Source organism: Myotis myotis, unplaced genomic scaffold, assembly GCF_014108235.1.
Source record: "Myotis myotis isolate mMyoMyo1 unplaced genomic scaffold, mMyoMyo1.p scaffold_m19_p_2, whole genome shotgun sequence".
NCBI lineage: Eukaryota > Metazoa > Chordata > Mammalia > Chiroptera > Vespertilionidae > Myotis > Myotis myotis.
The window spans coordinates 67689065-67714561 of NW_023416324.1; the positions used below are offsets into that span (position 1 = coordinate 67689065).

General features: G+C 40.7%; 1 protein-coding gene across 10 annotated transcripts in view; it reads left to right on the forward strand.

Annotated features, from left to right (window-relative positions):
• LRRC8B (leucine rich repeat containing 8 VRAC subunit B) overlaps window positions 1-24180 on the forward strand; it is an 80231-nt gene extending 56051 nt beyond the window's left edge. For 8 of the 10 annotated variants that reach the window (XM_036352259.1, XM_036352264.1, XM_036352263.1 and 5 more), the window contains 2 exons: window positions 10726-12893; window positions 20651-21341. In XM_036352259.1, coding sequence (XP_036208152.1) covers window positions 10755-12893; window positions 20651-20923 — 2412 coding nt within the window. In that variant the 5' untranslated portion in view covers window positions 10726-10754 and the 3' untranslated portion in view covers window positions 20924-21341. Of the gene's footprint in view, window positions 1-10725; window positions 12894-20650; window positions 21342-21376 lie in introns of those variants that run through there. The other 2 variants (XM_036352267.1, XM_036352268.1) reach the window with 2 other exon arrangements.
• Window positions 24181-25497: the final 1317 nt, after the last annotated feature.

Sequence of the window (25497 nt, forward strand, 5' to 3'; positions counted from 1 at the left end):
AGAGCTGTTTAAGTTTACCTTCTCCTGCAACTTCAGTTGCATACTTGAATTAATTTAACTCAGGACCCTTTAGAAAACAAAGTCTCAACCTTTGAGCTAGAAAAGCCCTTAGAGATGCTCTGGTTCATACTGTTCATCCATTACAAGGAATTCCTTTGTGGTATCTCTAACAGATGAAATAGGTTCTCCACCCCTGATCTAGACCCTGGTAGGGAGAAGGGCTGAACTGTTTCACACAATTCTCAGTTCTATGGATGTTTCACTACAAATTGAATCAAAATATGACTTTCTGAAATGGCACCCACCTAGTTCTGCTTCTAGAGGAAATCCACTTATTCTTTCATCAAATAGTCATGCAAAAATGCAAAGAAATTATCAGGTTTCCCTACTCATTTTTGTTGTTTTATTTTTCAATTACAGTTTACATACACTATTATTTTGGTTTCAGGTGTACAGCATAGTGGTTAGTCATGTACTTTATAAAGTGATCCCCCTGATATTTCCAGTACCCACCTGAAAACATACTTAGTTATTACAGTATTATTGACTATATTTCCCATGCTGTACTTTACATCCCCATGACTATTTTGTAACTACCAATTTGTACTTCTTAATCCCTTTACCTTTTTTACCCAGTTCCCCAGTCCCCCTCCTGTCTGGCAGCCATCAGTCTGTTCTCTGTATCTATATGCCTGTTTCTGTTTTGTTTATTTATTTTTGTTCTTTACATTCCAGTGTAAATGAAATCATATGGTATTTGTCTTTCTCTGACTCATCCATTTTACCTGGCATAAGACTATCTACGTCCATCCATACTCTCCCAAATGATAAGATGTCGTTATTTATTTACGATTGAGTAATATTCCATTGCATATATGTACTACTGCTTTTGTATCCACTCATCTATAGAAGGGCACTTGGGATGATTACATATGTTGGCTTTGGTAAATAATGCTGCAGTGAACATAGTGTTGCATATATTCTTTCGAGTTAGTGTTTGGGGCGTCTTTAAATATATAACCAGAAGTGGAATCACTGGGTCATAAGGCAATTCTATTTAAGTTTTAGGGAAACCTCATACTATTTCTCATAGTGGCTACCAATATGCATTCCTACCAACAGTGGATGAGGGTTCCTTTTGCTCCACATCCTCACCAACACTTGTTATTTGTTGATTTATTAATGCTAGCCATTCTGACAGGTGTGAGATGGTATCTCAATGTGGTTTTAATTTTCAATACTCTGATGGTTAGAAATATTGAGTATCTTTTCATATGTTATTAGCCATCTGTATGTCCTCTTTGGATAAGTGTCTATTCAGGTCCACTGCTCATTTTTTAATTGGATTGTTTGGTTTTTTGGTGTTGAGTTATATGAGTTCTATACAAATTTTGGATATTAACCCCTTATTGGGTGTAACATTGGTGAATATCTTTTTTTAATTTTTAAAAATTATTTATTTTGTTATTCCTCAACTGAGGATATTTTTTCCATTGATTTTTAGAGAGAGTTTAAAGGAGGAAGGGAGGAAAGAAAAAGAAGGGGGGGAGAGATAGAGACAGAGAGAGAGAAAGAGAGAGAGAGAAATATGAGAGAGACAGATTAGTTGCCTCCCACACGTGCTCAGGGCTGGGGATCAAACCTGCAACCCAAACCCATGACCCTTCGGTGTACAGGCCACCGCTCTAACCACTGGGAACATCAGCCATCAATATTTATTTTATATGTCCATCAATATTTGCTTTATATATTTAGGTCCTCCTATGTTGGAGGCATAAATGTTCGTAAGGGTTATATCTCTTGTTGAATTGACCTCTTTATCATTATGTAATGTCCTACCCCACCTTTTTGTGTTTCTATTTGCATGATATTTTTTTTTTCCATCTCTTTACCTTCAGCCTGGGTGTGTCTTTTGTTCTGAGGTGAGTCTCTTTATAGACAACACTAGAGGCCCAGTGCATGACATTCGTGCACTCGGGGGTAAGGGGATCCCTCAGCCCAGCATGTGCCCTCTCGCAGTCCGGGAGCCCTCGGGGGATGTCCGACTGCTGGCTAGGCCCACTCCCCATAGGGCTAAGCTGGCAGTCAGACAGCCTTAGCATTGCTGCGGAGACGGGAGTGGCTCCTGCCACCGCCACTGTGCTCTCCAGCCATGAGCCTGAGTTCTGGCTGAGCAGTGCTCCCCCTGTGGAGTGCACTGACCACCAGGGGCAGCTCCTGCATTGAGTGTCTGCCTCCTGGTGGTCAGTTCGTGTCATAGCGACTGGTCATTCCACATTCAACTACTCTAGGTCCTTAGAATGGACTATTCAATCCATGTACATTTAAAGTGATTATTTATTGCCATTTCATTCTTTTCAATTATGTTTCTTTCTTTTTTCTTCATCTTCTTCTTAAGCCCCTTAAATATTTCTTGTGATTACTGGTTTGATTATAATGAACTTCTTTAGCTTTTTCTTGTCTGAGAAGCTCTTCTTCAATTCTAAATGATAGCCTTGCCAGGTAGAAGAGTCTTGGTTGTAGGTCCAATTACTTTGAATATTTTGTTCCAGTCTCTTCTGGCCTGAAATGTTTCTATTGATAAATCAGCTGACAGTCTTATGGAAGCTCTTTTGTATGTAACTAACTGTCTTTTTCTTATGGCTTTTAAGATTCTCTCTTTGTCTTTTACCTTTGCCATTTTTATTATGCTGTGCCTTGGTGTGGGCCTCTTTGGGTTCATCTTGTTTGGGATGCTCTGTGCTTCCTGTATGTCTCTTTTCTTCACCAGGTCAGGGAAGTTTTCAGTTATTATTTCTTCAAATAGATTATTGATCCCTAGCTTACGCTGTTCTCATTCTGGTACCCCTATGATGCAGATGTTGTTGCTCTTCATGTTTTCCCAGATCTTTAAACTATCTCACTTTAAAAAATGGTGGTTTTTTTTATTTTTGTTTTTGTTTTTGCTGCTCTGATTGGGCATTTCCTGATACCTTGTCTTTCATATCACAAATTCTATCCTCTGCTTCATCTAATCTGCTATTGATTTTTCTAGTGTATTCTTCATTTCTGGTTCTTTTTTTTTCTTTTTTCTACTGAAATAGAAACAAAACATCTTTACAGGACCTCGAATCAGACTGCTATAGAGATAGGGAAGGGTTTCCTCCACGGAAAGAATTCTTCTCCATTTAAAAAACACAGTGAAAGGTGACAGAGTATGAGGAACCTAAAAATGCTATATTTTAGAAACCGAAAAAAATAGTCAAGAAAGTTGCCTCTGCAAAATAAAACCCATACCTTCTGCTTATGAGGCTAACCTGGAAGCTGGATCACCTTACTAAGCAAATAAGTGTTCTCTTCTCAAATGTATTTTGCAGAAAACTGTCATTATACTTTTGGCAATTATTTTTGGTGTTAATCTTCACCAGAGGATATTTTTTCATTGTTTTTTAGAGTGAGTAGAAGGGAGGGGGATTGACACAGAGAGAGAAACATCAATGTGAGAGCACAACATTGATTGGCTGCCTCCTGCATAGCCTCTACCAGAGGTTGATCCCAGAACCCCAGCATGTGCCCTGGACTGGGAATCGAACTGGCAACCTCCTGGTAACCAACTGAGCACACCATCCAGAGTGCAAAATTTTTTATTACATAGTAATGTCTCTGGGAGGGATGAGCATAAAGTTGAGAATTTACCAAACAGCTTCTTAAGAAATGACAAAGGTGGAAACTGGAAGATGATGGGTCAAGGTATGCCTATCTTGCCGTCTGCTTAGGATTACCCTCACCTCAGATAGGACTAATCTTAAATAACCATTGGCAGCATTTCAGAGCTTTCTCACATTCTTTTTGTTTTTGTTTTTTTCTTTTTCCCTTTTCTCCCTTACCTACTCCTCTTCCTCTATTCCAGCTGCACTTAGATGTTTTTGCATAATGCAATTGAAGGCATGGAGTTTGGGTTGGTGGGAGGCTTCAGGCCACAGAAAGATAACCATTAACTGGGTGGTTTTGGCAAGTAACCACTCTTTGCCTTGGTGTCCTCACCAATAAAATGGAGATCTCTATTTTCTTTTTAAATTTTTATTTATTGATTGGATTTTAGAGAGAGAGAGAGAAGGAAGAGAGAGACAGGCGGACAAACATTGATTTGTTGTTCCACTTGTTGATACATTCATACATTGGGTGTTTCTTGTATCTGCCCTGACTGGGGATTGGACCCTCAACCTTGGCATTTCGAGACGATGCTCTAACCAACTGAGCTATCGGGGCAGGGTGAGATCTCTATTTCTTAATGTAGCTATAAGACTAAACAAGCTGATTTAACACAATGAATGGAATACATTAGGTGCTCACTAAGGTCTTGTTCTCTTCTTTACCCTTTCTTTTTCTCTGCTGACTTCCCTGCTTCCCTTCCTCTTTCCAGCATCCAAAGATCTAGCAAACAAATGATCATTCCTCTGGGATGATATCATAGCACATCACTGAAATTCAGTTTCACTGGGGCAAAGCCATAGACAAACAACCAGCATTAACGTTGCTTCTCCACTTTGAGAGGACTTTGAGGGACTAGAGTTCCTGACCACCTCGCTGAGAGCCATGACTGTGGGATCTGTGGATCGGGGAGCAGTTTCCCAGGTGAACAGTGCCGGGAGCCAATCACAACCCCAAATTGAGGTGTTCCCGTCAGATGGAATCGTCCCCTTACCTGGTCTTCCAGTCCTGGGGGACAGGAAAAGAGGAAAGGTTTTCAGGCTGACCCAACAAAGTGTTAGAGAAAGACTGATTTCATTAATATTAGTAATGATTTTTTTTTATGAAGTAGATTATAAGTTCACTGTTTGTGAGCATGCACTTTCTCAACACTGATCAAGAATAGGGAAGTTTTTGAATAAGCGAACTAAGGTGATAACAACCACAGATATCCAGAGAGCAGCCTTCTGTAAATCTTTGAACTTTTGTAGCCAAAAACTAATAATTTGTGCTGAATAAGCGTTCTTGAGCACCTAGCATAATCCAGAAGACAATCTGCACCTAAAGTACCATAGCCTAGCCTTCACTCTCCTCCCTGGGACAGGAAATAGAAATGTATAAATCAAAGGCAAGCTATAAAGGAAAATCTGCCAGTTTTAGTTACTGATTTCTTTTTTTTTGTTTTTTGTTTTTTAAGAGTGTAAGTTTCGATGTCTATATGTTTGCTTTTATTATTTTTATCAATCTATTGCAAGTTTTTGATGTAAACAAAGCTCTTACTTTAAAAGAATAACCAAACTGATTAAGCTGCCTAAAAAGGCAGCTTTTCAGGACAGTGGTCTAATTTGCAGTCTTTGAGGCCAACTTAATAGTGACAGCAAAGACACTTTTATAGCTGAATCCCAAATTTAGGAAATAGCCTTTATATTTTCAAGATGAAATTATCTTACTGTTAGTTTTGGAACACAACATAACTTAAGACAACTGCTAAAATCATTTACTGCTGTGATTTGGAGTATGAACCTGGGAATCATACCCTCTTTAAATTATCCATCACACCTATTAAAATCAGCTTCCTGTTGATCCTGTGTGTGTTTCATATTCAAATAAAATGCTTTCATATTAAATATCACTGCAGCTGTATATACAACAGTTTTATTGAAGCCATGAATGCTTAAATTACGTCTTTTGTTTCGTTTCACTGAAGAAAAAGCCAAAGCATTTTTACAACAATGTATCAGTGAAATGCAAAATCAAATACCAGTCCAAAAGCTTTGTGGATCTGAGCCCTAGTTGGTTTGGTTCAGTGGATAGAGTGTCGGCCTGCAGACTGAAAGGTCCCAGTCAAGGGTATGTACCTTGGATGCAGGCTTGATCCTTGGCCCTGGTTGGGGCGGGTGCAGGAGACAACCAGTGTGTCTCTCTATCTCTCCCCCTCCCTCCCACTCTGTAAATATCAATGGAAGGCTATCCTTGGGTGAGAATTAACAACAACAACAAAAAGCATTGCTGTTAGGATTTGTTTGGAAAAAAAAAAACAAGGTTTGTGGATTTGAAATGTTTTGGAGAAATGCGTGGAAATTTTAGGTATTTCCTAGTTTTTTTGTTTTATTTATTACTAGAGGCCTGGTGCACAGATTCATGCACATTGAAAGGAGATTAATTAGAAGAAATATTGTAGAGGCCGGGAGGGACCATGGAAGGTTGGCTCCAGGGCATGTCCGGCCTGTCTCGCCCAGTCCTGATTGGCAGAATCCCAGCAGCAGGCTAACCTCCCGGTCGGAGCGTCTGCCCCCTGGTGGTCAGTGTGCATCATAGTGACCAGTCAAAAGGTTGGGCACTTAGCATATTAGGCTTTTATATATATGGATAGCATATGTCACTCCTGTTTGTTTTTCCTTTTTATTGATTAACAAAATTATACAGGCTTCTGTTGCACAATTCCATTATCTGTACATTGTATCGTGTGTTCACCACCCCAAGTCAAGTCTCCTTCCAACACCGTTTATCCCCCTGGCATCACCACACTCTTGTCCATATCCATGAGTTTTTTCTCTTTTTGTTTTTTCCCTCAATCTCTCCACCCCCTCCCCCCCCCCCCCCACATAGCCCCTCAAGCCAACCACTCCCCTGCTGTCTATGAATCTATTTCTGTTTTGCTTGTTAGTTCATTTTGTTCATTAGATTCCATATATGAGTGAAAGCATATGGTATCTCTCTTTCTCTGACTGGTTCTTTTTTATGGTTTCTAGGTCCTTTTGTATGTTTTCTATCTCTTTATTATGGTTCTCACTGAGTTCATTCATTTTCCCCTAAGTTTCTTGAGCATCCGTACAGCCATTGTTTTGAATTCTATATGTGGTAAATTGCTTGCTTCCATTTCATTTAGTTCTTTTCTGGAGCTTTCTCATGTTCTTTCATTTGGGGCATGTTTCTTTGGCTCCCCATTTTGGCTGTCTCTCTGTATTTGTTTCTATGTATTACGTAGATCTGCTATGCCTCCCAGTCTTGGTATGATGGCCTTATTTAATAGGTATTCTCTGGGGCTTGGTGACACAATCTCCCTTGTCACCTGAGCTTGGTGCTTCAGGAATGTCTCTTGTTTGGCTTATGTGAGCCTTCCTGTTGTAGTGGAGTCTTGAGTGCTATTGGCCTATCTTGATGGTGTTGATTCTCAGTCTAGCTGAATGTGAGGATCGATCTTGACCATATTGTACAAGTTGCTGTCTGGGGGCTAACACCACAAAGCAGAATTCACCCCAGCTGGATCTGGTGCCTGCTGACCTTCTCCCTTTGGTTGTGCCCCTTATGGACTAATTTGGTCATGCTCTGATGTGGCCTGAAGCCTGTCGCCTGGTTTGTTGGTTCTGGGGCCTCTTGTGAGGGACTCTAGTGCAGATCAATGTCAGGCGCTGCCTGTGACCAGCCCTGGGTTACCAGTTTGGAGCTCTAAAGCAATCCAGTTTGTGGCTGCCTCTGCGGGGCCTGGGTATGTGGTAGGGGCCAAGCTGTGTTTTATTTAAGCCTGGCTTCTACCAGCACCAAGCTTGGGGACAGGTGAGCAAAAGGCCCAAGGCATCCAACACACACCTCTGTCTCCTGGCTGCCTACCAGGCTCAGTCACTGAAAATGCCTTTGGTGGTACGCGAGCTGTGTCAGGTAGGTTCTTAGTGAATCACCAGGTAGGGACAAGTAGGATTCATCGGGTTTCTAGGTCTGAGGCCATTCAACAAAGCCTCAGTGTACACCCCGGCCAACCACCACCTGCCTGGGAGCAGCAGATCTGTGTGGTGGGGCGGGGTCTCAGGGACTCGTCAGGGTGAGGCCAGCAGAATTCATCAGATGAACACAGACCAAGATAACGGGTGTGTGGAGGGAGGGCACAACACAGGGACGGTGGTGGCTCTGGTCAGCATGTGAGGGAAACATGGCCCTTGCCTAGAGTCACACAACTCCATCCTTCCCTGTTGTCTTTTCCACCCCTCAAATGTGCTCAGATCTTCTTGAGAGGTCCCCAAAGAAGTCTGCACTGCTGCCAGGCTGGCCACAGCCAGCCAGCTCCTATGCAGGGCATGAGCTCAGCAGTGTAGAGCCACAGGAAGTCAGGTGGGTGAGGCTAGTGCACTCCCCAGGCTGACACAGCATGGAGAACAGTGGACCCAGGAAAGATGGTGTCAGTGGATGGTGTCAGGAGGGATTTAGTACAGCTGCCTCTTCAGCTCTCTTCCCTAAGGCACTCAACCGAGTTTCCCCTTGAATGACTCCAGTCCTCTAATCCGCCTTCCTTCCATTGGAACCCACAGTGAGTGGCCACGAATGAGATTTTTTTTCTCTGGCTCTTTAAGAGCGTGCCTGGGTTTCTAGCAGACTCCTGTCTCTCCCTGGTGGTCGGAATCTCCACTGATTTTCACAGCCAAATGTTATTTGGGCTCCTCTTCCTGGCTCTGGTGCTCTGGGCTGGGAATCCCAATATGGGGTTGAGAACCCTTGCTCCTACGGAGGGACCTTTGCAGCTAAGAGATCCCTCCAGACTGTTATCTGCCACATGTGGGTGTGGGGACAGCCCTTTCACATCTCCGCCCTTCCTACCAGTCCCTACTGCAAATCCTGGCTTCTTCTGTTAATCCTTGGTTATAAGACTTCTCTTCCACTAGCCTTCAGTTGGTTTTTCAGGATGATTGTTCTGTGATGTATTGTGATTCCGGTTCAGTCCTGGGAGGAGGTGAGCGTAGTTTCCATCTACTTCACTGCCATCATCTCAGCTGAATATCGTCAGTTACCTGTGTTTCTCTGTAGATAATGGTTTGCAGACAAGTAGCTCCTGACTTTTCTGTTGCCCAATTAATTTTTAACCTATGACTCAGTGCTGAATTCCAGATGTGATCTCACCAGGCAGGTACAGAATGACTGTTGCCCCTTTATCTGGGTTCATCTATCAGTGTGGCACCAGATTATAATAATGTTGTAACTGTAGTTAGCATTAATATAGCACATAGCTATATTTATCATGATAGCTATCACGTATTAGCTAAAAGCATATATTCATACCAACTAAAAACCCTAGGTATTTTTCACATGATCATCCATCAGTATGTTCTACCATCCTGCCTGCTACCATGTTTATGGCATTTGGGGGTCTACGTGCAGGACTTTCTGTTTGTCTCATGTACTCTTGGTTTTGGTTTTTGTCTTGTACTGACAAACAATTATGGTTAACTGAAGTTGGATGAGGCAGAATGAGAGGAGCTGAGAGTTAGAATTAGACCCACTAAACTAAAGGAGGGAAGGGTGACAAGTTGTATAATCAAGATCCAAGTCCTAAGAGGAACTCGAAACCATATAATATGATGTTCAGAGAGGATGCAGGGAGAAAGTGGTGCTCCAGTCCAGCAGTTAAAATCAGGTGTCATGGGTGCCCTAACAAGTGGGAAAGCAAGAAGGTATAGGTATAGGGCTCAGATCAGATGATAAGGTGTATGTTGGAGCTGACCGGCAAAAGAGAACACACTGATTAACAGGTAGCAGAGCATCTGTAATGGAATTCTGGGGTTCGATGCGGGTCTCTAGAAGGGGGATTATTGAGCCAAAAAAAGGCTTCCTTGGGGGTGCTACCAGTACTAGGGTATCTAGAAAGAGAAACTCAGACCTAGGAAAAATGCTAAGACTTCAGATTCAAGAAAGTACAAGAGAAGCCCATGGACATAGGTTAGAACTGGACCCCCAGTAAAAGATAACCATGCCGCTGTGGGGGTTTTTCCTTCTTTTTTCTTGCCAAATACATTATTAGGTTCAAAATGTCCTTTTATCTATCTTGCTCTGTGCCCTCTAATAGGAGGTCTGGATTTTACTAATTAACAATTGTTAAAATAAGTGATTTAAAAATATTTTTAAATGACTTAATGTTTTATGTAATGTCTCTTTCTGAACTTTGCATAAACCATTTATATAAGGAACATGGAGTACTTTTAAAGAACCTGAAAAATCCACCTTGTTTTTCTGATAGCAAAAATAATTTAAGAATAGATTATGCCCTTAGTCATTTATTCTATTAGTATTTTGCCATGGAAACGTTAAACATGAGAGTCTCTATAAATAGAATATTGCTCTAACTGGATTTTTATTCCCAATCCTTTTTTTAAGCCATTACTATTGTTTGTCAGCTTTTAAGTCCTCTAAGTTGGACATGAATTTTAGTTACATCTCAAGAGCTGGGGGTTTAGGGGAGCAAATGCATTAAATTACATTTTGTTTTGAACATAGAATTGGCAGATCCCTCTAGAATTTTCAGAAGGGGTAATTTTATAAGGTTTGCTCAAAAGAGGTTCTTCTTAGTGACTGAAACACAACTCTTAGGCTAAAGTGAATGCCCCAGGCGTGGGGGGTAGGGTGTGGAACAGAGCTTACTCAAACCGTTTTTGGGAGGGTGTAAAGTGTAGCTAGGAACAAGTAGCATAAGAACAAGTTGTCCTAGTGTTGATTGAAGAAAATCCGGTTTTTAATAGCTCAGCATGAAGTCAAAATGCAGGAGGAAATGAAATTGTTGCTTCACATCCTGCCCCAGTCGTTTATCACCAAACGGTGTCTCACCGAAGGCACTTTAAAGTGCACATTCTCCAACGAAACCAGGTGCCTTCTATATCCCCTGATCAGTCCTGCCTTCCAGGGTTTGCCCCTGAACTAAATCCTACTTAAGATATGTGTAAATGAGCGTTAGAGTTAAATGCTTATTTTGGATACTTTTACCTCAGCCCCTTTTCTTTTATTTTTCTCTTCCAGTTTCTGTACTCCTCCTCTAAGGGAAAGTCATGATCACACTAACGGAGCTAAAATGTTTAGCAGACGCCCAATCATCTTATCACATCCTAAAACCGTGGTGGGACGTCTTCTGGTATTACATCACCCTGGTCATGCTGCTGGTGGCCGTGCTGGCGGGCGCGCTGCAGCTGACGCAGAGCCGGGTTCTGTGCTGTCTTCCGTGTAAGGTGGAATTCGACAATCACTGCTCCGTGCCTTGGCACCTCCTGAGAGCCAGCGTGAATGCGTCCTCCGACCTGGGGCCGCCGCTCCCGCTCCCCCTCCGAATCCAGAATGACCTCCACCGCCAGCAGTACTCCTACATCGACGCCGTCTGCTACGAGAAGCAGCTCCACTGGTTCGCAAAGTTCTTCCCCTACCTGGTGCTCTTGCACACGCTCATCTTCGCAGCCTGCAGCAACTTTTGGCTTCACTACCCCAGCACGAGTTCCCGGCTCGAGCACTTTGTGGCCATCCTGCACAAGTGCTTCGATTCTCCGTGGACCACCCGCGCCCTGTCGGAAACGGTGGCCGAGCAGTCAGTGAGGCCCCTGACGCTCTCCAAGTCCAAGGTTCTGCTTTCATCCTCAGGGTGTTCGGCTGATGTGGATGCCAATAAGCAGTCCTTGCCCTACCCGCAGCCCGGCATGGAGTCGGCTGGCATAGAAAGCCCGACTTCCAGTGTCCTGGACAAGAAGGAGGGCGAGCAGGCCAAAGCCATCTTTGAAAAAGTGAAAAGGTTCCGCATGCACGTGGAGCAGAAGGATATCATTTACAGAGTGTATCTGAAGCAGATAATAGTCAAAGTCATTTTGTTTGTCTTCATCATTAGTTACGTTCCATATTTTTTAACCTACATCACTCTTGAAATTGACTGTTCAGTTGACGTACAGGCTTTCACGGGATATAAGCGTTACCAGTGCGTCTACTCCTTGGCAGAAATATTTAAGGTCCTGGCTTCGTTCTATGTCATCCTGGTTATACTTTATGGCTTCACCTCCTCCTACAGCTTGTGGTGGATGCTGAGGAGCTCCCTCAAGCAATATTCCTTTGAGGCGTTAAGAGAAAAAAGCAACTACAGCGACATACCGGACGTCAAGAATGACTTTGCCTTCATCCTCCATCTGGCTGACCAGTACGATCCTCTGTATTCCAAACGCTTCTCCATATTCCTGTCGGAGGTCAGTGAGAACAAACTGAAGCAGATCAACCTCAATAACGAATGGACGGTGGAGAAACTGAAAAGCAAGCTGGTGAAAAATGCCCAGGACAAGGTAGAACTGCATCTCTTTATGCTAAACGGTCTTCCAGACAATGTTTTTGAGCTGACTGAAATCGAAGTGCTCAGCCTAGAGCTGATTCCTGAGGTCAAGCTGCCCTCCACCGTCTCCCAGCTGGTCAACCTCAAGGAGCTTCATGTGTACCATTCGTCTCTGGTGGTAGACCATCCTGCCCTGGCCTTTCTAGAGGAGAATTTAAAAGTTCTCCGCCTGAAATTCACTGAAATGGGGAAAATTCCACGCTGGGTATTTCACCTGAAGAATCTCAAGGAACTTTATCTGTCGGGCTGTGTTCTCCCTGAGCAGCTGAGTACCATGCAGTTGGAGGGCTTTCAGGACTTAAAAAACCTGCGGACCCTCTACCTGAAGAGCAGCCTGCCCCGGATCCCACAAGTCATTACAGACCTCCTGCCTTTCCTGCAGAAACTGTCCCTCAATAATGAGGGAAGCAAACTGGTTGTGTTGAACAACCTGAAGAAAATGGTCCATCTGAAAAGCTTAGAGCTGCTCAGCTGTGACCTTGAACGCATTCCGCACTCCATTTTCAGCCTGAACAACCTGCATGAGTTAGACCTAAAGGAAAACAACCTCAAAACTGTGGAGGAGATCATCAGCTTCCAGCACCTCCAGAATCTTTCTTGCTTAAAATTGTGGCACAATAACATTGCTTATATTCCTGCCCAAATTGGGGCATTATCTAATCTAGAGCAGCTGTCTTTGGACCATAATAATATTGAGAATCTACCCCTGCAGCTTTTTCTATGCACTAAACTACATTATTTGGATCTAAGCTATAACCACCTGACCTTCATTCCAGAAGAAATCCAATATTTGAGTAATTTGCAGTACTTTGCTGTGACCAACAACAATGTAAGTAAATTCATTCTTCTCTTTATTTAGTCATTGGAGTGTCTGCTGTTGCAGTGTGTAATGTGGATAGAGAAGATGGACATTAAATCATACTAAGCATCCTCAGAGAACAGCCTGACCACCACTTACTAGACATGTGACCATGGACAAATCACCAAAACACTGAGCAGCAGTTTTTAAGCTAACTTGTAAGTTGTCAGGGAGATTTTATGAAAAACTATATGAGCACTCGGCACAGTTCCTGATATGTAGTAGTTGCTCAACATATGTTTTCTTTATTCTCTTTTCCTCTATTTTACATAAACAGCACAGTTGAAGTATGTTAAACTAATTAGGTGTGACAGAACTTACTTTTCATTTTGGAAAGGTCTTAACTACTTAGAAAGTTTCATAAAACTTTTCAGCTTTCCGTATCTGCCATAGGAGCAGAAATTTTTGGTAAACATACTGTGATCATGAGTTATTCATAAATCTTTTTTTGTGGTGCAGTAAGACAGATTTGAAATCTACATGCATGTCTAGAAAGGCAATGCGAAATGAAAGGCCTGGTTCCATAATGCAACACTAGGGCTTCTTGGAAGCTTTTTCCAGCATCCATGCTTTACAAATGAACCATAATTTGCAACAGTAAAGCCAAGTTAAGGAAAACTTAACATCTCTGAAACAAGAAAAAACAAAATAAATGACTAGTTTCCTAGGTTAAAATGTGAAGGAGGAGGAAAAAGGAAAAAAAAAATCATGCTAGCCAAAAGCAGCAAGAGAGTGATGGTAATGTCCGAAAGGAAAGAAGGCGGGGAGGGGAAAGGGGGGAGCCGGGGAAGCCTGTCTAACTCAGGTCTGCCAAGAGAGGAAAGTGGTCTTCCTTGGAAATGGGAGCTATTTTCTTCTATCCCACTCATAAATGTGTTATCTCTTAGACCTTTTATCATTCGTATTTTATGCTAAATATAGCTGTGAGGATGGTGTTGGCTAATAAACATATTAATCACCTGGTATTATATTTGGAAACCATGGATTGTTAGAGGAATACCAGAAAGTCAGGGAATGAGGGCAAAATTCATGGCACAAAATTCATACAAATTTTAATGAGGGCTCTGATTTTTACAACTCTTAAGACTTTACACATATGTAAAAGGCTAGAACCCATTCTTAGATAAGAAATCTTCAGGTCGTAAAGGATAATGAGGTTTTAAAGCTCTTTTAGGCTTCATTTAGATTAATAGTGCACTTCAGGATGACCTGAAGGGCTTGTTAAAACATAGATTCCTACCCTAGCCAGTTTGGCTTATGGATAGAGCATCAGCCTGCAGACTGAAGGGTCCCAGGTTCGATTCCAGCCAAGGGCACATGCTTGGGTTGTGGGCTCAGTCCCCAGTAGGGGTTGTGCAGGAGGCAGCTGATCAATGATTCTCTCTCATCACTGATGTTTCTATCTCTCCCTCTTCCTTCCTCTCTGAAATCAATAAATAAATATATTTTTAAAAAAATAGATTCCTGGGCCCCACTCCAGGGTTCCCATTTCAGTAGGTCTGGTGTAGGATCCAAGAGTTGGCAGTTTTAAAATGTCCCAGGTGAAGCTGATACTGTTGATTTTGTGACCATACTTTGAAGTCTACGGGTCTAGAGATTTATCATTAGTGTTGTTAAGTTATGCAGTTGATTAATATTAATATTAATATTAATAGAATAAGGAGACTTCTCATCTTTCCCCCAAAGCTGTCCAAAGATTGAATGAACAATTAAGAAGGAAGAGGTGATTTTCTTATTAATAAGACTCTCTAGATATAGATTATCAGTCTCTTGGTAGGAAGGTTGTTAAAGGGAATTAGAGATTCAGGTTTCATGTGGAATTTAATTTTAAGGTTCCTTCTAATCTTGATAGCCTCATGATTCTATAAGGTAGACCAAAATAGTTATAAAAATTAGAAAATAGCCCTCGCCAGTTTGGCTCAGTGGATAGAGTATGGGCCTGCTGACCAAAGGTTCCTGGGTTAGATTCCGATTAAGGGCACATGCCTGGGTTGCGGGCTTGATCCCCAGTGGGGGCATGCAAGAGGCAGCCAATCAGTGATTCTCTCTCACCATTGATGTTTCTATCTCTCTCTTCCTCTCTAAAATCAATAAAAAAATATATTTTAAAAAAAGAAAATAAAACATCAATTTCGATGCATAAGTATTTATATATGCATATACTTAGAAATGTGAGTTGATTCATTCATTTGGAATAGAGGTTGGTAAAGATTCCTGAGAGAAGTTTTAAAGATTCTTCTAAGGACTTAAGAAATGTATCAGATTCATAAATGAGGCAATAAATACTAACTCTGGAGTTAAAGACTTTTTTTTTTTTAAAGGATGTTGGGTAGCTAATATCACTGAAAAGGTTGCAGAATTAAACTTGGAAAACAAGCACCAAGCTAGTTAGACAGCAAAAAGGACCACAGCCCAAAATCATAGTACAAAAGCGAAATGGTAGAGATACTGTGCCACCGACCAACCCTGGGCACCAGGGCTGCCCCTGAAAACTTGATTCTGCTGCCACTGCAGCCCTTGCCCTTCCACCAAATAAGTTCTTAGTGATTTCTGCTTCTTTGTGACACTACCCCAATTCAAAGTCCAAGTCTGAGCATTGACTGGTAGAGTTATGAATGCTCACACTCGAGCACCAAGATAAGATAGGGAATTCTCTAGATAGCAGAGCTATTGGGCAGGTCCCCAAATGATAGACATTCATTGGGAGGGCCCTCCAGAGTTTCTTCCACAGGATAGTACTAGGTGTTATCACAAAAGCATTCAACATTTCTTTTTTATCATACTTTTGCAGCAGGGTACTTCAGAGCTTTTTAAAAATGAGTATGCGTTTTGCTTCTCTAAGAGGGAGGTATGGTGTGCAATATTTGTCAAACTTACTTGAGCAGGACACTTTTTCATAGTAACTCTGAGTTTCGTGGAACACATCCTGAGACTGCTGGAGGCGGGAAATCTAAAAAAGATAGAGATCATGCACAAAGGATTGCAACAGACAGGCCCAGATGTAATAAGTGAGAGCACTTAACAAGGTGGACAGAATGGAGAGTGCCTTGAGGTCTGCAAGTCAAGTTCATATTTGATTCATTGGAAAATAGCTGTGGTGAGATTGAGCTTGAAAGTTCTAGTTAGCTTGAACTGGTAGTTTCAAAGGTGGCTCTGATTATGGTGCATAGAAGATTGGGCCCTGGCCAGAAAGCTCAGTTGATTAGAGTGTCCTCACAATACACCAAGGTTGTGAATTTGATCCCAGGTCAGGGAACATAAAAGAATTAACCAATGAATTCAAAAATAAGTGAAACAACAAATCAGTGTTTCTCTCTCTCTCTCATCAATAAATAAAACCTTTTTTTAAAAAAAAAGAGTTGGGAGAGGACAGTCAAAAAACAAAACCCCATGAAAAGGTTTGATCAGTTATGATTTACAATTAGGAATACAGATCTAAATGGAGAGACAAAGACTCCTATCTTAAAGATATGGGAGCCAAATTTACCCACAGCCTAAGCTAAGAATGGTTTTTAATTTTTTAAACGGTTGGGGGTAAAACTCAAAAGAATCATGATATTTTGTCTCACATAAAAATTATATGAAATTCAAATTACAGAGTTCATGAGTAAATTCCATTGCTCTCATTTGTGGGCCTATATTACAAAAAAATTATGTTCAATTATTACTATATTTTGACTTTCATTACTTAAATATGCATGAAATCTTTTCTCTCTTGTTATATAAGCACCTACATAATTTTCAGTTTTGCCTCTTGGCCCACAAAACCTAAAATATTACTATCCAGCCTCTGCTCTAGTCCACTGCCCTCCTTTTACTGATACTGAACTGAGGCTCATAGTAATTTGAACTGAGGTCTGAAGCTACCCAGTGATGGAACCCAAGTGTTTCAACCCCTATTCTAGAGCTCTTTCTAGTGCATCTTAGATGCATCAGTCCAACTGATGTTAATATGAAGAGTGGTGTATGTGGAAGACAGGAGAGGGAGAGGCAGCGTCCACCTCGATCCCAGTGCTAAAATGTCATTGGATGCTCATCCATAAGGAACGTGATGGAGAAGCACAAGGAAGAGGGCGAAGGGGGATTCATAGTGTCACTCAAATCTTGTAAACCAGCCCAATTGACACCTAGGTCTTCTGACTTCTACATTTCTGCATTTAAAGCATTTCTTGTATTAACTCAAAGACATCTAGCCAAAAGGTGAACAATGTGGAAATTCCTCCTTATTTCACACATTAATGTGCTATGATGCGGAAGGTCACTTATGTGGCAGGGCTTATTGTTTTTACCATCACTACTTAGAAACAGAAACCTTCAGCTTTGTTTCTTGAAACAATTAGATTTTATATATTTGGTTAGTACTTCCGAGTGAGATAGCATGTGTCAATGGCCAGAAAAAAAGGAAATCTGACATTGAGAAGGATTCTGAAGTAAGGTCCCAGCCTCTGGGAAACAGAGGATTTCATTATCAATGTCAGCCATAGATATAGGAAGAGAATCACCTCCCTTCGGATGTCCTAGGGATATTAGAACATTTTGTTGAAAATATTTGGTTGTGCTGAACCGGTTTGGCTCAGTGGATAGAGCGTCAGTCTGTGGACTAAAGGGTCCCAGGTTCGATTCTGGTCAAGTACCTGTACCTTGGTTGCAGGTGCATCCCCAGTTAGGAGGCAGCTGATCGATCTTTCTCTCTCATCAATGTTTCTAACTCTCTATCCCTCTCCCTTCTTCTCTGTAATAAAATATATTTGTTTAAAAAAAGAAAGAAAATATTTAGTTGCCAGAGAATTCTAGGATATAGAGTGATATTGTAGCTATTCATTTTGTTCATTTTATAGTTTATTGTATTTATATATTATAGTTTAGTCTATAAAACCTTTCTGTTTATGAACTTTATTACCTCTCTGATCAAGTCTGTAAGTATTGTGATTTTTGAAAAGAAATCAGTGGTCCACCAAGGTAATTCTTTTCTTTCTGGTTCATGTATTATATAGTCTAAGCAAGAACATGCTAAATGAATTCAGTATAAATAAATGCTATACAAATTTTTTTAAAATAAAATTCATTGGCCCAGTCAAAAACTGTTTGGTGTTCTTGTAAGCTTCGTGCAAACTCTTTTTTAAAGGTGTAAGTAGATTTTTCAGGATGAGATTGCTGAGTTGAAAGAAGGTCTTGAGTCTCTAACATAGCTCCCAGCCTCCTTTAGCAAAATTGAATCCCAGTAGATGAGTTAGGGCTGTGCTTTCACGGGGTGCTGATGTTGAGAAAAAGCCTGAGATGGACACTTAGTTCTGGGGAAGTGGTTCCACTAACCACAGCCCTGACTCACTGTCATGGCAGCAGCACAGGCATGTTGACAGCCCGGCCTCAGAGGCTCACTTCCTTTGCCTTGTGAAATCCCTGGAAGTCGCTAAGATCACACAGTCTGAAATTTGGAAGAAGATTGGTGAAAACCTGATAGTGCTGACAGCCCAACAGAAGGAGAGTGAGGGCCATGGCTTCAGGGTGTCCACCCACTAGGCAGTCAGTTCCAATGAGCAAGGTTCTTCCTGGCATCTGAAAGCGGACCGAAGAAGTGAGATGTGGGTACCCTGGTGCACCTCTGCTTAGGGCTCTCTTCTTCATAACATTACAGACTAATTAATTGTGTAATTGTTCAATATCTTTCTCTCCCATTAGACCACTGTTTCTCAAATGGGAACAACTTTGTCCCCCAAGAGTCATTTGCCTTGGAGACATTTTTGGTTGTCACACCTGGGGAGGGGAGTGGAACCAGCACCTAGTAGGCGGAAGCCAGGGATGCTGCCAAACATCCTACAATGCTTAGGGCACCCACCACACAAAGAATTATCCTCTCCAGATGTCAACAGTGCACGGTTAAGAAACCCTGCATTAGACTAAGATTCTTAAAGACCCATCTGTCATGCTCAGCACTTTATCCCCAACACCTGAGCACAAAAGGAGGCTCTCCACACACATTTACAACTGGTTTGCCTAAGCCATTGCTTAGGCACCAGCAGGCACTATCCTGAGCATATTGCACAGGACTTAATGTTTCCTCTACCCCCATCTCACTGACTCTACTTCCGAGCTGCCAATGTCTCTGAAGGAGTGACATTTCTTCTGTCTTATCTCTCTGTCATATCTCTATATTGAAATCTACATATGCATAGTGTTGCATTTGCATTCTTGAGAAGAGATTGAAATAAAAGGGTAGATGTTTTTTCGTTGCTTATACCTAGTATTTTGAGGTACAGTAATGGGCTATATTGAATGCTGGTTTTAGCGACAGTGATCATTAGGTTTATTATCAAGACTCTTCACTACTGAGTGTATGTGCGGGGGATGGAGGGGAGGGGAGGTGGCAACATAATGAGCATTTATGAATATAGTATGGCAGTTCTTTAGTTTGTGTATAGAACATGTTTATCCTTTTGAGGAGATCATTCTGGATGGCCCCAGAAGTTCCAGCAGAGAGCTGGGTCGGCGTCAGCCCCTCCCCTCCGGAATGCTCCTATCCTCCTTGTTTCTAACACGGCCACTTCCCGAACCAAGAGCCCATGTTTCATGGTAGCAAAGATGCCCTGTCCCCACCTGTGTAAATATGTGGAGTGTTGTAGAGTGAGGTGTGTGCAGCCCAGCTCTGCTTGGCCCAAACTCACCTCTCAGCGGCAGGGTGAGAGCTGAGGGCACTGTGCATGCCCAACTCTCCTGTGGACCTCTTTCCCCAACAGCCCTATCTCATATACACACAGTGGCTCTCTTAGAAATCCATGAGCACCCTACCCACCAGATAGGGGAGCGGTTCAGTTGAGTGGCTCCAGGAGTTCACTTAATTGCAGGCTATTTATCATATTTTAAATTATTTCTCTGTGTTACATCATTTAATTGAACCAGCCAGGAAGAAGGGTAAATAAATACTCGTGTATATGTAGAGGGCAATGAAATATATTATCATGTCTTCTGTCGACTTTTTTTTTTTTTTTTACAGAATAATGTTTTCAGTCTATACTGTGAAACCCTAAGGAAATAGCCTCATGTCTGTTCTCAGGATGTTTTTGAGGGTGTTGCTTATTACATATAAGACAGGAAATTCTTCACAAGGACTCTTTTTTTTTTTTTTTTTTTATTGATTTTTTACAGAGAGGAAGGGAGAGAGATAGAGAGTTAGAAACATCGATGAGAGAGAAACATCGATCAGCCGCCTTCTGCACATCTCCTACTGGGGATGTGCCCGCAACCAAGGTACATGCCCTTGACCGGAATCGAACCTGGGACCTTTCAGTCCGCAGGCCGACGCTCTATCCACTGAGCCAAACCGGTTTCGGCCACAAGGACTCTTGAGAGCAATTTACTTCTGATCTAGGACTCAAGAATAATTATGATTCTCCTGAGTTACTAGCTTGTTTTTTTCTCCCTTAGGGACAGTGAGTATGTAACTGATTAGGTTTTCTTTGAGAATTGCTTATTAGAATGTTTAGAGCCAAATAGGTTGCCTACCCACATATAACAAGGGTTTGAAAGTTTATGGTAGCCTCCATTCTGACTCCATGTTGGGATATCCTTGTTTTTCCTTTATATTTTCCATCTACTTCAAATGTATCATCAGTGTTACATGTAAACATCCAGAAATGTTTTTGGAAAAAGGGTAGAGGTATACATAAGTAATTGTACTATAACAGGCCATCCAAAACTGGTCTTACTGGCTTTTTTCTTTCCGTTTCCAGATTGAGATGCTACCAGATGGGCTGTTTCAGTGCAAAAAGCTGCAGTGTTTACTTTTGGGGAAAAATAGCCTGATGAGTTTGTCCCCTCACGTGGGTGAGCTGTCGAACCTTACTCATCTGGAGCTCATTGGTAATTACCTGGAAACACTTCCTCCTGAACTGGAAGGGTGTCAGTCCCTAAAACGGAGCTGCCTGATTGTCGAGGAGAACTTGCTCAATACTCTTCCTCCCCCTGTCACAGAACGCTTGCAGACGGGCTTAGATAAATGTTGACCTACAGAGAAAACTTCTAAAAGTGTGCCCCAGGGCTTTAAATGAGAACTAAAGTTTCCTAACTTATAAAGATTTTTAAAATGGGTAATAATTATGACTAACTATAATCAAATGTTTTATTAAAAGGCGTCTCAGTGTCTAAGTAAACAGGTAAAAAGTGTTCACACTGAAATGAGTTTTGTGAATAATTGATCTTTTACTTATTGACTTGTAAGAAGTACGCTTTGAGGGTGGAATGGGGGACATGAAATTATTGAATGTCCACCTTGCAGTTATTACCTTGAAGATTAGCTATTCTTTCCTCTCCCTCCCCAGCCCCATGACTTATTTGCACACTTGTTTTAACTGACGTCCTGTTTGGATATTTATCAGCTAGACCATAAACTCATCAATATAAATGCCCTTGATGTACACTCAACGCTGTCTTTGATTTATGTTCTTAATTATTTTTAGGCAGGGTGTCTGGTGCTTGGCAGAATTCCTTCTTGGTTTTTTACTTCCTGTCCCAGCTTGATTGAGTCTTCCTTCCTGTGGTTTTCTCTTAACAATGATGAACCTGAGAAAGTGCCTGCTTTGGGCCTCTGCCTAGGACAGGAGCAGGGTACTTAGGACATGTCACCCTTGGGACATCCTGAAAATCCATGTCTTCTCCAAGATGTCTTCTTGTGTATCATCAAAGCTTTTTTTTTTATTTGCTCGTAAGTGTTTATATTAAATGTAAAACATAAATATTTTTATTGCATAATCTTGGATTCAAAATCTGTGGGAATAATTTTTGTAAGGTACAGAGAACACATGCATATCTGTAAGAATTTACTATTAACTTGCTTGGGGTGTTTTTTTTGCCTGCTTATGATTCTCATGTTTGTGTGCATTCTCCAAAATGTTTTTGTACTCTGCAACTAATTACTTTTGGATAACAAAAGCCTTGTGTTTCATGCCCTAAAATATGTAAGGGTTTCCTTATAAAAGGATGGCCACATCATCTACCTCTCTCTTCCCTTGTTGCTGTGCTATTATTGTACGGGTACAATTCTTAATAACTTCAGAAACTGTGATGGAGGGGAGAGGTAGAGATTTCAATCTTTAAAACTGACTTCAAAATATCTTGTAGAAATTAAGAGTTAAACCAAAACACTTTACTTTCTTCTCCATCTGCATGATCTGTAGATATGATTATAATGTAAAACACTCAGCCTCTATTCATAGTTTAAAATGAGTTCTCAAAGCTCACAAAGAAATAAACCCATTTAACTGGAATTCATCTCATGCTTCTGGTTAACTTTTCTGGAATACAATTTGCTCTTTTTTTATAAAGAGCTTTTGTGTTTGGCCTTCTACCGTGCATATTGTAAAACGAAAATCAACGGACTCATTTTGGGTAAATGTACGTTTTTAATGTGTTTCTCTAGGCATTATGATGCCATCTAATTTTTGGTGTGACTATGAAGTAATTGATTAACCGCACCTAGACAAAACTGGAAAAACACTATGGGTAAAGAGTACCGTAAACATGGAATTGTGATGTTTGCTGTTTTTCTTGCTTTGCCCATTCCAAAAAGATGAAAGTGAGTCTTTATAACAAAATGTAGCTTCCCTTTCCTGCCACACACACCTGGACTGAATCTCAGAGAAAGAATTGTTTGCGTCAGATGAATTTGAATAATATTAGCTATAAAAATTATAAAACACCAAAGGCTGCCTAAACCTTATGGTTTATTCTGAATGAGAAGGAATGGTGTAAAAATGTAATTCTTACCAAAACTTGCCTTTAGTCAGAACATTCAAGTTCTCAGGGACCCAGGCATAACTGATGAAACTTTCTTCTAGGACTTCAGAAAACAGATTCTGACTATATCTAGAGTTCTTTTTGTCATTTTTCCTATTTTTAATGTGAGTTGATGCTCATTTTCATATTTCACAATAGAATTGTCATGTGTGTTGATCCCGTGTTAGATAAGATTATCTTAAGTTTTGGATGTGAACAAGAAACATGGAGAGGTATGTTCTCAGAACATAAATGTTTGGGAACAAATAAATAGCCATAATTTGTATGAAAATTTTCATCCTCTTTTCTAAAGAAGAGTTTTCAAAACAAATTTTAGATTGTTACCATTTTCCTGACAAACTAGTTCTCCCTGGCTAGTCACTGGTTGTATTCACATGCAAAAGTCATTGGATAATCTTCCTTATCACCTCTCTCAATTTCTGAAAGTGAGTTACTATCAGGATTAATAGTGAATATTGTAAGCTTCTTTCCAAACATAAGGGTGTAGTAACTGGTGCAAACTCTGTTCTCAATGCCCTTAAAAAGTTCTCAGATTTTTTTCTTATTTCATCCTTACACACCAGTGTTTAGGTAGCTTTTGAAATGACGTCACACCAATGCAATGAACTCTGAGACCACCACCTGACACACCAAAGGGGTTTAATGCCACCTTTCCTGCGTGGTTGGAACAGATCATTTTATATGTGTTCATATTCATGTATGGGGAATTTAAATGGAGAAAATGAAGTTGGTTCACTTGTAATTGTGAGACTTTAGTTGGCATTTGATTTCCAAGAATGTGCAGTACATTTTCCAAAAAATAAACATGGATGTTATTCAGAACAAAGTTAATGGCATTGGTTCATTTTATTTGCATGCATACACACATAGAGACATGCATATACCTATATATGCAAAATGTAACATGAGTCTTGGATATGTGTAGTATTTTTTCCCAAAGTTGCAAGAGGATATTTTTTATTCATATCTCATAATTATGGAGTGTCTTTTTTTCTCTTAGTTACATTTTTTAGAAACTGATTGCTCAACCTTAGCCTGAGAACCTAAGCAGTTTTAAGCATTTCTGGTAAGATATAGTGTTCCTTTCCTAACCTACATCAGGGTGACTCTGTGACACATAGATACTGTGTTTTCATTCTTCATCCTCAGTCTTAATTTCCCCCTGGATGTCACCATATGTCACTGTTGCGTAAAGAATGTTTGTGTGAAACAGGGTAGAGATCCTCAGAATCTCAGCACTGTGGCTTACACAGCATGTGTGTGCTGTGGTGAGCTGCACTGAGGTATTTGCAGACCTTTGTTGGATGGTGAAAATATTTGTTTTTGTTCAAGTGCTTCATGATTCAAATTTTGTATGTTTAATTAAAACTGCATAATATTGATGGGTTCAGAAACTATTATAATAAACAATTCTGTGGATTTATAGCTTTATTTCCTTGTATTTTCAATAAAATGCTCTTTCCATCTTTGTTCTCTTATCATTGTCCTATATACGTAAGGTATTTTGTTTTCTCCCTCCACTCACTCACCTCCTTAAATTTGATCAGCACTTGTACAGTAACAATATATTTGTGCTAGGGAACTGACAGTGATACCTGAGGAGGAGCCAGAGCCTATAATCATGCCTAGTTGAGTAGTTCTACCTTTCCCACCCCTGCAGCATTTAGAGCTAATCCAGTGGTCCTCCATCTCTCCTAAAAGCATGAGAATATAACTGTAAGTCGGTTTTCAGGAACTGTATATTGCATTAGAATCTGTGTTTATTTTTTCTGGAAACAAGAGGAAGGCTGATGGGAGAGGGGAAGAGTTATTTTGTACCCTTGTTTGAATTATGACGACACATACATGAAACTTGCAAAATGCCCTAAATATAATTCTTATCTTCAGCTGGATATGAAAGCTGAAGTAGTGGAAAATCTGCAGTCCTATTTAATTGCTTTCTTCCTGTTTCTGGTCCATCACCTCTCTATCCACTGGGAACTATCTATTAAGTTCCTTTGGTAATGAACTACATTCTCTTAAAATTTTTTTTTACATGAACAATCTCATCACCACAAAAGCATTAACATAGAAAATATAAGCAAAAGCACTGAATTGAGATGGTTTCCAGTTGAACTTAATTTATACTGAAGTTTTGCATTTGACTTGTATAATACACTACTGCTGAGAAAAACAATTATGAGTGCCTCCGGCATGTCATGTATTATCAACAGAGATGGTTCAATTTAAAAAGTACAAAGGGGCATAGAATTAGAATGAATGTCTCTGTGCATATATGTGTTGTGTATAATCCTAAACATGTTTAAATATTTTTAAAATTCTTCAAATGTTTCACTTTCGCCCTAGCCGGCTTGGCTCAGTGGATAGAGCGTCAGCCTGTGGACTGAAGGGTCCCAGGTTCGATTCTGGCCAAGGGCACGTGCTTGGGTTGCGGGCTCCATCCCCAATAGGGGGCGTGCAGGAGGCAGCCCATCAATGATTCCCTCTCATCATTGATGCTTCTCTCTCTCCCCCTCTCCCTTCCTCTCTGAATTCAATAAAGAAATATATTCAAAAACAAACAAACAAAAAACAAATGTTTCACTTTCAGTGAAATACTGGGCCAATCTGAAGTAGAGCCATTTTCTTGTTAGCATCCCCAGTGAAGGCTAGCATTGCTTATTTTATCTTTGTCCCATATTTTGAAACATGCATAATCAGCTTTTGCCTCTGGCAATAAATTATTAGAAAAGGTAAGACTTTAGCTTGAGTTGAATGTTTTCGGCCCTCAGGTTTACCATGAAAA